This window comes from Anguilla anguilla, chromosome 13 (assembly GCF_013347855.1).
Source record: "Anguilla anguilla isolate fAngAng1 chromosome 13, fAngAng1.pri, whole genome shotgun sequence".
Lineage (NCBI taxonomy): Eukaryota > Metazoa > Chordata > Actinopteri > Anguilliformes > Anguillidae > Anguilla > Anguilla anguilla.
The window spans coordinates 31,826,817-31,838,401 of record NC_049213.1 but is presented as its reverse complement, the minus strand read 5'-3'; the positions used below and the strand labels follow the sequence as shown (position 1 = coordinate 31,838,401).

General features: G+C 44.5%; 1 protein-coding gene across 2 annotated transcripts; it reads left to right on the top strand.

Annotated features, from left to right (window-relative positions):
* Positions 1-3,352: 3,352 nt before the first annotated feature.
* On the top strand, positions 3,353-11,316 carry LOC118210699. 2 transcript variants are annotated; one of them, XM_035387092.1, is made up of 4 exons: positions 3,353-6,863; positions 6,912-8,315; positions 9,631-9,744; positions 10,369-11,316. In XM_035387092.1, the coding sequence occupies exons 1-4, from the start codon at positions 3,383-3,385 to the stop codon at positions 10,452-10,454; spliced, it is 5,085 nt and encodes a 1,694-aa protein (XP_035242983.1). In that variant the 5' UTR covers positions 3,353-3,382; the 3' UTR covers positions 10,455-11,316. The 2 variants fall into 2 exon arrangements, with proteins under 2 accessions (XP_035242983.1, XP_035242982.1); XM_035387091.1 differs by having other exon boundaries at positions 3,353-8,315.
* The last annotated feature ends 269 nt before the right edge of the window (positions 11,317-11,585 follow it).

Genomic DNA, 11,585 nt, shown 5'->3' with positions numbered 1-11,585 from the left:
ATGCACTGCCTTGCATCATCCCTCCTGTTAAATTGCCTAACAGATTAAAGTTATTAGCCTTTTGAGAGAAGGGGTGGTCCTGTCTCATTGTTGACCTGAAATAATCCCGCTAAGTGTAAGCAGTGGGTCTGGGATATAACATATGTCAACAAGCTATGATGGAATTCATTAAGGAAAGGTGAATGTGAGAGAGTGCACTCAACAGATGCGAACAAAAGGTGCTGAGCATTAAAGTGTTTGTCTAGTATCTCTGTATCCACAGAAAAACCTGAAATTATTTGTGTTACCTTCAATTTAAAAAAGATGTTTGATATCCAAGCTCTCCATCTTTTAGATATGAAACATCATTTTAAATGTAATGCAACTAGAAAAAACTTTGTAACAATTTATCCTTTTACCACCAGGTGTCTCTGTAGCATCTGTAATGCACATCACAGGTCAGGTGAAACTAAAACAAGACTCCAAATCATCAGATGAACGATCTGGTTTTGACACATGAAATACATTTCACAACTAAAATTCTGAAAGTGAGACAACATAGCAAATTAAGATGTTTGGGTTGAGTTCTCCTGTAATCGTCAAGGCTGCTTGAATTGCCTTCCTGTCACCCAGCTGAAAATCAGACATGGTTCTGGTCACTTACCACACACAAGTGTCCATTTGCAATTATCTGCCTCGGATTTAGACCTGCCTCACATTGGTTTAATCACAGTCATTTCACAGACTCGTCCGTACAGAGCGCCGAAAGTACCAGGTCTGGCTAGGCTAAGTCGGTTAGGTGTCCTTCTGCTCGGTACATCTGATACGGACCAGAAAGCAAGGATCTGATCAGCAGTTGTGAGCTGTGGATAGCAGTACCTGCTATGTAGCAATAGGGATTGAGGACAGAATGTCCTGCATTTCAGTTCCTTGTGAATCTGCCCTTTGTCAGTGGAATGGTGAACCCAAGGCTGTATTATGCATTAGCTCATGAGCACATTGAACTCCAAATGATGTCATTTTTGTACCACAAAGCAGCAGCAGAATGAAAATAAAATGAAAGCTTTTGTTCTAGCTAGTCAAGCAATAAGCAGTGATAGATCCCCTTAATTGGCAAAAAAATGAAATACATTAACTTTGATAAAATGCTATGCTTCTTGGTCTCATGCACTGAGTCTCTTTCAGCTTTGTAGCAGTAATGTATAAGTACTACGTTACATGGTTTCATAACATGGAGTAAACCACTTTCTGGCATGTTCAAACAGCATGTTAGATTACCATCACATAGGTCAGCTCTATCTATATGCACATGCCTTGCATGCCCTGTGACGTCTGCCCAGTCAAGCATCATTTTATGTGGATGTGGTCTATACAGGTATGGACTGGAATTCACTGGAATCTCCATTTAGCCCTGGGTGACCCTTGTTGGAGTTGGGTGACCAACATAATTTTTACTACAGCACTCTGACTGCTATCATAAGCAGAGGCTTTTTGTAGTGATACTGAATCAGGGCCCACCTTGACACATGGATGGATCTAGAAACAATGCCTGAAGGGGAAAAAAAAAATATGAGAAATGCTCAACCTCCCACATGTACGCACACACACACACCCCACACCTATGGTCTTCTGGACCCGCTGGTGCTCAGGAAACCTTTTCCTGTTATACCCTCTTAGCTCTGTCTTTGCCTTGATACGTTCCACGCATACGAACAGCAAATATGCAGGAAAACCGAATCTCATGAAAATTACAGTTAGATTGTGTTCAGACACCATAGTCCCTCACCCTTGCCTTCTGAGGCAAGAATACAGACCGAGACCCCCTCAGAAAAGGCCAGGTCTCCACACAAAAAGGGGAGATGACCTAAATTGAGAGGGGTGGGGGGGGGTGGATTGGCGTCCAGTGACCACGGTAAGCCAGAGTAACAAAGACAGCAACATGTGTCGGAGCATGCGAGGGCTGTCTATTTAGGGCGCTGAAATGGGTACGCCTCCCCCGGACGCTAACGACCACCGGAGCGGGGGGCCGCTGCATGTGACTCCGAACACCTCTCTATTTATAACGGGAGAATGGGGCGGCCGCTCTCCCTCTCTCTCTCTCTCTCCCACGCACAAGGACGGGCTCTAGGGAGGACATTTTTTCCCGTGTCGGCGCAGACGTTCTGCTGGACTGGCACCGCTGCAGGTCGGGGAGCAGAAGCCGCACAGGCGAGCTGTGACAGGTAAGGCTTACCAAACGCGCACCGTAAAAGGCCTGTGCCAAAAAGCCACATGCTTCGATTGGTCTTCGATTATAGACCATTTCTTTTCATAATTACGGGCTGATTGTTCTGTTGGGTGACTTCAGTTCAGTACTGAGCTTCAGTCTTACATTTACATTTGCATTTGCTCACAAATGTCATTTCACTTAGAAGGGCTTTATGATCAGTGGTGTTAAAAAGTACCATAATCAATATATGTATGTATCATGTTTTGTGAGAAAGTGTACAAAAGGAAACTGGATTTCATGTATTAGACTTCACAAGATGGATTTTGCATTTTATTTCTTTGACTGAAAATTTGTTTTTGCTTCGATAAGGGCAATGACTCCTCAGTAAGTAGAACCAAAAGATACAAAAATAGAATAATCTACTTTAAAACACAGACTATGTGTACATGTTAATGAGAAATTCACGGATTTGACAGTATCTGTGTATTGTTCACGTAAATGTGTATATTTGAGTGATGCTGTTTATGTCAGTAGTGGACTTTTTAAGGTCACACGAGTGGACTTTCTAAGGTCACACAAGCTCTTGCATGACAGCTTTAGGGAGCAGGGTATGACCACCATTCATGCAATGGTGTGCAGTGATGCAGTGAAGTGCACGTATCACTGTGCTCACTGGTGGTGGAGGGGTGGGGGTCACTGAATGGCGCTGTTGCCCATCATGTAAGCTTTCCAGGAAGTCATTTTCATGTGTATTCTGGGCTCAATTACAGTTGTACGATGCTCTGATGCACTTTTTTCCACTGCTCTCTCTCTCTCTCTCTCTCTCTCTCTCATTTTTTGAGCATGTACCTTAAATATGAGACAGTTGTGATAGAAAGTATTTTTGCATGTGCTAAAATGTTTATACCAGTAACCGTTTCACCCAAGAGTGGAACTTAAAATATGAAATCTTTTGGAGAAAATGTAGGATTTTATCTTGACATTAAACTTTAGCTCACTGAATCTTTAAAATTAAGGTCTATGGTCATGGCATAAATTACATTGGCAATTGGGTAATTGTTAAATTAAATTAAATTAAATAATGTTTATCAGAGCATGTTATCTGAGAAAGAAAAAGTGTGGAAGTTGATGATGTTCAAATATGACAATGTACGCTTTACAGGTGTTGGTGCATCTGGCGGCATCCCTTTCACAATGGACGATTTGGACCACAGTGTGTACATGGCAGAGCAAGACTGGGACTCCTTTTTCCAGGAGAGCGAGGAGTGCAACCTTCAGCAGGGAGCGCTAGCGGGCCTGGACGACTCGGGACTGAGTGACTTTGACGAAGCAGAATTTTGCCTCTCAAGCCAGGAGGTGCAGGCCAGCCTGGAGTCGGGCCCCTTGGGGACTCACAGGTCTATTGACAGCCCCTCGGACTTGGAAGGACTGCCTGTTAAACCTCCTGAGAGCACCAAAGACCTTCATGGTCCTGAGGATGTTCTAGCTGCTGGAGAGAGTGAAGAGACTGTAAATGTGTTCTCTGAAAGAACTGTGATCTCTGGGGAGGACGAGGATCCTGCAAAACTCAGCTGTGGTGAGCAGGCAAGTGCAGATTTAAGCAAAGACTGCAGCCTGGATAAACCCCAGGAAGCTACAGAACCAGCTGGTGCGTGCTGTGCTGCATGTGGTGTAGACGTTTACCAAGAGACAGCCTGGGACTGTGTGGATGCAACTGGCAGCACGAGCAGAGAGCCTGCGATTCAAATGAATGCAACTGCAGCTATCAATCTGTTTACAGAATTAGTTCCTCAAGGGGAGATAGCAGTTCACGCCTCAAATTGCGGTGATGTTAGATCTGCATTATCAAACCTCCAAGCTAGTAATGAGTGTGGACATTACAGAGGCCTCTCTGCAGGGGAATTCTTCTCTGTGCTGAAAGGATCACCAGAGGAAATGAACATGGAAATAGAAGAGTCAGAGGCAGGCCAGTCATCTTTGGCAACTCCTTCTATCTCATTCTCTGACCCTCAGAAGGATTCACCAATGAACACAGAAGCACAGTCTGATGCTAATATCTCAGCGAGAGCTGGCCACCTCAGTGACCGTGAGAAGCCTCATAGGAAGGAAAAGGAACGCTGGTTTGTGACCGTTAACGTGGGCCAGACCCACTCCAGAGAAAGTCCCGGGCCACCGGCAAAAAAAAAAAAAAGAAAAAAAAGTTGCAGTGAAGATGGGCCTGAACTGGGCATTGGGTCCGAGGGGCAGGACCCAGACATTGAGTGTAATTCAGGAGCAGAGAGACTTGGAGTTTCTGAGCCACAGAGTCAGGAAATAGACAATACCCCTGATGACTCCATATCTGATGCAGAGGGGTCTAGCTCAAATGAATCTGTCACGTCAACCAGAACCCAACACCACATATTAAAAAATCACAATGCACTGGTTCTTTCAAAGGAACCATTGCCTGTATTTCAGACTGTCTGTGAGTTTGAGGGACACAAAGTAAACTGTCAAAACTCCCAGCATGTAAATAATCACCAAGAACAACAAAAAGTGTCAGTTGGAAGCAGTTTGCAAATGAATGCTGCCCTTGAGCGCAAATTAGCATTAGAACAGAATGATAGTACACCCAAGAGTTCTCAGCCAGTCTGCCCTATGATGTCTGGCTGGACAGAGCCATCAAAACCTATTACTGTTGTAACCCCTAACCCTCTGAATCACCAGAACCTTCTGGTGAAGCTGCTTTTTTCCACTCAAAGTGACACCGGTTGGGAAATGTTAGTCTTCTGCAAGAATTCTGACCAAGAGGATCTTCCATTCTCCCGAGAAGAGACAGCTTCACAGGATGATGCAGAAGCTGAAAACCAGTGTAAAAACTGTCCCACACACTCACAGACCGATAGCACACCCAAAAGGTGCTCAGAAGAAGGCCTAATCTCCTCAGAGACACCCATCTCCACAGAATCGCCAGAAATTTCAAACAGTTGTGTCTTTGACACCATTCCTGGTTCCTACTCATTGCACAGATGTTTGAGTGCAGATCAGCAAGTTGACTTGGAATCTAAAAAGTTTCTTTCAGTGGTGCCGCAAATTACAGATGTGTCAGAACCTAGCGCACCATTCGTTTCTGAAATCAACAATGGTTCTGGTGAATTCGACCAGTCAAAAGATTTCGTAACCCCAGATAAAGTCCACAACAGTCCAAGAATTCAAAAGGACCACACTTGTCCAGATCAAGAAGAAGTGAAAAAATCAAACAACAAACTAATGTGCTCAGAAGAGACAAGCGTCCCGTGTTTATATACCGATGAAAGAGGTCATACATCAGCAAAATATGTAATTCATGAAAGAGACTCCACTCTCTCTGCTACTGCTAATGCTCAGCCCCTAACAGTAACCAAAGTGAATTCATGCTTCCTAACTGCAGATCAGCAAAGCATAGAAAAAAAGCCCCGTTTAGAAGCTGCCATATTGCACCCCGTAGACACAACAGTTTCAGATGAACGCGCAGTCGACCTAAGCCCAATTGAAAGCTCAGTCATGATGCTTAGGAACTCCATCTCCCACAATCCCGAGAGGAATGAGAATAATCTCACAGGAGACGATCTGTGCCTAAGGAGCGCGAACGTATTACAGGCCAACAGTGCAGAAAATTTGTCCAATCAAACGTTCCCAGAATTCCTGCGGCCTCCATTAGATCTAGTCAAAGGTGAAGCGCAGGAGTTGGACAGTGAAGAAACATTGGCGGAGGACTCGCCTACTGCAAGCCTCAGTGCTGTTGAGTCTCCTGACTGCAACATTCAGAGTATCATGGAAGATGAGTCCGTTCTCCCAAAAGAGCCAGGCACCTGCACAGAAGACCTGGTAAGCAGGGAGCTGGATCCAGTCCTGGACTCCACACGCCCAGTTTATGCCATATCCTCCTTTTGGGATGAGATGGAGAAGCTAACGATAAATGATATCTTGCACCTGAGGTTAGTGAGTAACGCCCGGCGCCCCAGTGACCTCCCCCGCGTGCAAGACGCGGCTGTGGCCGATGCTTCAGATGCTGCGGACTCGGGCTACTTTGCGCACCCCGATGACTCTAAGCCTGACCGCTGGGCTGGGGACACCTCCCTTCTATCAGATTTCGAAGACGAGTTCCAGCAAACCCTGAGTGCCAGCGCAAACCCCAGCCCTGAACCCCAAGATGGAAAATCACCGGTGCTGTGGTCAACAGAGCCTTGTGGGGAGTGGTGGGAAAGTGATGCCGCCTCCACGGGGTCTGGTAACGAAGCAGGGGGATGCATGGAGCGTCCCTCAGAGGACACCGTTTCCCAGCATCTGTTCTCGGACGGGACCCAGAGCTTCAAGACTCTGTGTAAGGCTGCGACTGCGCAGAATCTGCAGACTCTGGAGGAAGAGGAACAGTCTTCTATGTCCTTGCCAGTGACTGGAGGGGCGGATGAGAGCAGCATGCTTTCCAGCCTTCAGCAGAGACCTGTGGAAACTTGCAGCTTGGCTCTACTGGAGTATGGGAATGATGTGATGAGCTCACCTCTGCCTCTTCTTTCTGGAAAGGCCTCACCAGAGACCTATGTGATGACTTTCCCTGAAATATCGAAGCATTTCATTGGTGAAGATGAAACTGAGACCAGACTGTCAGCCAGAGCTAGCCCTACCTCTGCCCCGCCATCTGAAACCAGTCTGTCAGGCAGAGATAGCCCTACTGCCTACTCCCTATGTGAAACCAGTCTGTCAGGCAGAGATAGCCCTACTGCCTACTCCCTATGTGAAACCAGTCTGTCAGGCAGAGATAGCCCTACTGCCTACTCCCTATGTGAAACCAGTCTGTCAGATCGATCTAGCCCTATTGTTGTCTCCCTATCTGAAACCACTCTGTCAGTTAGAGCTAGCCCTACTGCCTACTCCCTACTTGAAACCAGTATGTCAGACAATGCTAGCCCTATTGTTATCTCCCTACCTGAAACCAGTCTGTCAGGCAGAGCTAGCCCCACTGTCTACTCCCCATCTGACATCAGACTGTCAGGCAGAGCTAGCCCTACTGCCTACTCCCTATGTGAAACCAGTCTGTCAGATCGATCTAGCCCTATTGTTGTCTCCCTACCTGAAACCAGTCTGTCAGGCAGAGCTAGCCCTGCTGCCTACTCCCTATATGAAACCAGTTTGTCAGGCAGAGCTAGCCCAACTGCCTATTCCCAATGTGAAACCAGTCTGTCAGACAGAACTAGCTCTATTGTCTACTCCCTATGTGAAACCAGTTTGTCAGGCAGAGCTAGCCCTATTGTTGTCTCCCTACCTGAAACCAGTCTGTCAGGCAGAGCTAGCCCTACTGTTTACTCCCTACCTGAATCCAGTCTGTCAGGCAGAGCTAGCCCTATTGTTGTCTCCCTACCTGAATCCAGTCTGTCAGGCAGAGCTAGCCCTTTTGTTGTCTCCCTACCTGAATCCAGTCTGTCAGGCAGAGCTAGCCCTATTGTCTGCTCCCTATCTGAGATCAGACTGTCAGACAGAGATAGCCCTATTGTTTCACTCTGTGACAGGGCACCAAGTGCTCTCTCCTTACCTGAGACCTATGATTATTTCTTCTCGGACTTTGAGGCAGGGAATATTTTCTTTCCTTCGATCCGGAGTCTCAGCGCAGACACAGGCGTTCCCATTTTTTCCTGCTCTCGCTCGGTAAAGCGGGAGTTCCGGTTCGCCAAGGAGTACGATTATGTCTTTCCTGAAGAGTCACCAGTTGAATCCGAAGATGAGGATAGGCACTCACCAATCCACGTGGTCACATGCTTTGACGACCAGCCCCATGAACCCCTGGATGCCTTGGTGGGACCAGACGCGTATGAACACTTTTTCATAGACAAGGACTGGCGGGGGAGTCTCTTCGGGAGGAACCTGCTGTCCCTCCGAAGACTGAGGTTCACCGGAGGGTTGTACAGCTCTCGTGATAGGTCCACCTCCTGGGCATTTGCAGCCACAGGCTGGAGGGAAAGATCATCACTCTTCAGCACCACAGACCCAGGCAATCCCATGGATGGTCGAGGCCGCAGCCATTCTCATCCTAACCTCTACCTGGAGAACCAGCTCTGTAACGAATTCAGGGAGCAGAGAGACACGGGCATGCAAGCGGTGGTCTCTTTCCCAAGTAAGGCTCCTTTTCTTTCGATGTTCTGTTATGATTTCTTTGAAGTTGCAAGCATTTGTGAATGCTCAGAAAAAAAGAGGGCTCAGACAGAAAATATTTACTGAACCACAAGATACTAACATGTATCAGAGATAAACTCCTTCATCAGAGCATATTTTTTAATACGTCTGGAACAAGGAAGCCAAAGGGCAATAGTATTCCTGAGCTCCACGATGGGTAGAGCGCCATAATGCTGTCAATCACTTTTTTAAAACTCACAGCAAAAGTTTGATTGGTTCAAATTTAATCGCTGATAATATATGGCTGCTCATTAAGCCTTCCTCTCCCGTTGATGCTCTAATTACAAGTTGGAAAATAAATCACTCTCGTATATCGATCGTGCTGACTTTTGTCAGAGCCCAAATGCTCTCGGTGCGGTAGTGCTCTGCTGGAAAAACCATAAGCGATGTTCCCCACCTAACAAAATGCACTGCCAGGTGCTATTTAGATCTTTGGCGCAGAGGGAGCGGTAAAAATAGTCGGGCTCCAGTGGAACAAGCAAAACAGACACTTAAATCTCTGTCACCTTCGATGGGGCGGCCTGGATCAAGAGCTGCGCTTGCATGTGTGTGTCACCAGGACACTTTCCCAAAGGCTTTGCGTCTTATTTTTCCAAAGCTTACTCAATCAACAAATTCATGAATAATCGGATAAATGCATACAAATGGTTGCGATTTTGCGTTCTACTTTTGTGAACTTCAGCTTGAATCAGTGCCGTGCGAGAGCGTCCGGTGCATGTAGGTGTCTGTGGTATGATGGGGGAGGGCACATAGCTGTTTTCCTTACATTACTGTGAGTTGATGGCACTGATCCTGTACTCTGCTGCTTCCTTGAGCATTTAAATTTATTGCATTTTAATGTCACAACTATCAGCTCCTGTGTTTCCATTGACTGCATGAAGTGAGAGCAAATGCTATTCTGTAAAACTAAAGCTTTTTGAAATCCATTTCCTTGCTCAATAAACTGATGGCACAAAGTATCAATGGTTTATGCTAGTAAAATGCAATACAGTGGTTTAAAGCTATGGTTGCATCACATGCAGTTAGCCTAGTGCTGTTATGAATCACATTCATTCATATTCATATTATCATATATTCACACAGAACAAGCTAAATAAATTCAGGATTCTGAACACACAGACCCACAGAGAAGCCACTGATAGTTTACGGTTACTGAGGGCGATCTCAAGGATTACATCATGTTTTCATTCAGGTTATATTTTATGTTTGTACACCAGTTACACAGTCATTAATTTTCATTATTTTTTCTCCTGTAGGAAAGGGCTTCCTCTTCACGCTCAGACAGTCTGATATATGCTTGGTTTGCATTGCCTTTGCCTCCTGGGTCCTGAAGTCTGCCAACCCACAGTCAGCAGACACTTGGAAAACAGGTATGGACATTGGGCCTCATTCACGAAAAGGTGTACGATCACATTTGATTGTAAGGATCTTTCCAAGAACATTTCAACATTTGTCATTTTTTTTCTTATCTTTATTTGTTCATGGCTGTTTCCCTATGCTAATCACATGAACAGGACTGTGCATTAAATTTACAGTCAGCATTCATCATCTCATACACCTGGGATATGCACAAGAACAAAGGTCTGCACATGTCTCATGAATCCCATATTGGTTTTTTGTAGGAACGTATTTAATAACATAAGTAAGAATAATTTAAGGAAAGTTTTGTGAATGAGGCCCATTAAATGGTGACCTCAATGCTACAAAAAAAGAGAAATGCCACGAAAAGCAGGTGCCTGTAGTATTGACAATATCATTTAATTACAACTGTTTACAGAACATGAAAGTCATGCCTTGTTTGGGAGCAGTTTCTTGTCTTTTGTGTATGTGTATGAAAAGGTGCAATATCCCTGTCTTGCATTTAAAAACATCATGTCAGGTCATTTTCAAAACATTTAGGGTTTTTTTCCCCACAATAAGCACCTTTTTCATGTATCTGTCATCTTCATCTTCACTCACTAACACTCTAAATTCTCCCTTGGAATATTATTCAGCTCTCCTGGCGAACGTGAGTGCAATCTCAGCTATTCAGTACCTGCGGAGGTACATGCGAGAGGACGCATCAGAGAACAAGAGATGATGTCTCCAGGCTGTCCGGTTCAGTCCCGTCTTCCGCAAAGACTTTCCGGGGCATTCTACTTGGGACCAGAGCTCGTGAGTGGTTTGGTGCCGATTCACTGTGATGTACTTCTCCTCCCGCAGTGGTGCAAGGTTAAGACAATCTTACAAACTTATGTTTATTTTGAAACTGTTGTGCGTGTAGTGCCATCATTATTTACTCTTCATATTGCTGCTTGATAATATTTTCTTATAAAGTAATTATTTTTATATATAAATTAGACTACATTTTGTTGCATTGTCCTTTCATCAATGCAGACATTTGCCGAAGGAAAAGATTTCTTCTCTGTCGAAAGCTTCTAATTAAAAAACAGTTGTGGAAAGTACTGGAACATGATAGGCTATGTCACGGGTCACATGTGAACACCTGTTGTGCTCTGTCCATATGCTCTCCTGCCCTATCCAAGTTCTCCCCATCTGAGCTAAACATTCGTTGGTAGGTTATTGGTAGCAATGAATATGAAAGATGCTGCTGATCATGTCGTTGATGCTTTTCTGTTTGTGTTATTGCTGTTCAGTAACCAATTCTGTAAACCAAGTTTTGTTGCCAAAATACTGCATGTATTTAGTTTGATATTTTCAGATGACATGAACTTAGTGACACGATTGTATGGTTTTGTTTAGTTTTTTATATGGAGAGTGTATGTGTTAAAACGAATGTGAATTTTCAGGTAGAAGTGATTTGTCAAAGAGTCTCTGCATCTTCAGGGTTCTGTGTTTTATTAGAGTTTTATGAGGCGCTAGGGTGTAGACATGGCAGATGTGCAAAACACTGAACATGAATTTAATGAAAACCTACATTTGATATCTGTTCCAATGAAATAAAAAGCTTTTTCCTTAAAAAAGATCCTCAACCCTTTTTTTATATTAAAAAAAGTACTGGGTTTTGTGAGCCACTGGTCTTCATAAGTAATCTCCATTCTGTAATTTCTGAGAATGCATATTATTTTATGGGAGAGTAAACAAATTCACAAATGTCATTATGTAGCTGTCAAATTTTAATTATGTTTTAATTACAAGGCCATGAATTGAACCATATGTGCAATAATTCACATTTACCAGCAGAGGGCAATATAAGATCACAATTAGAAGC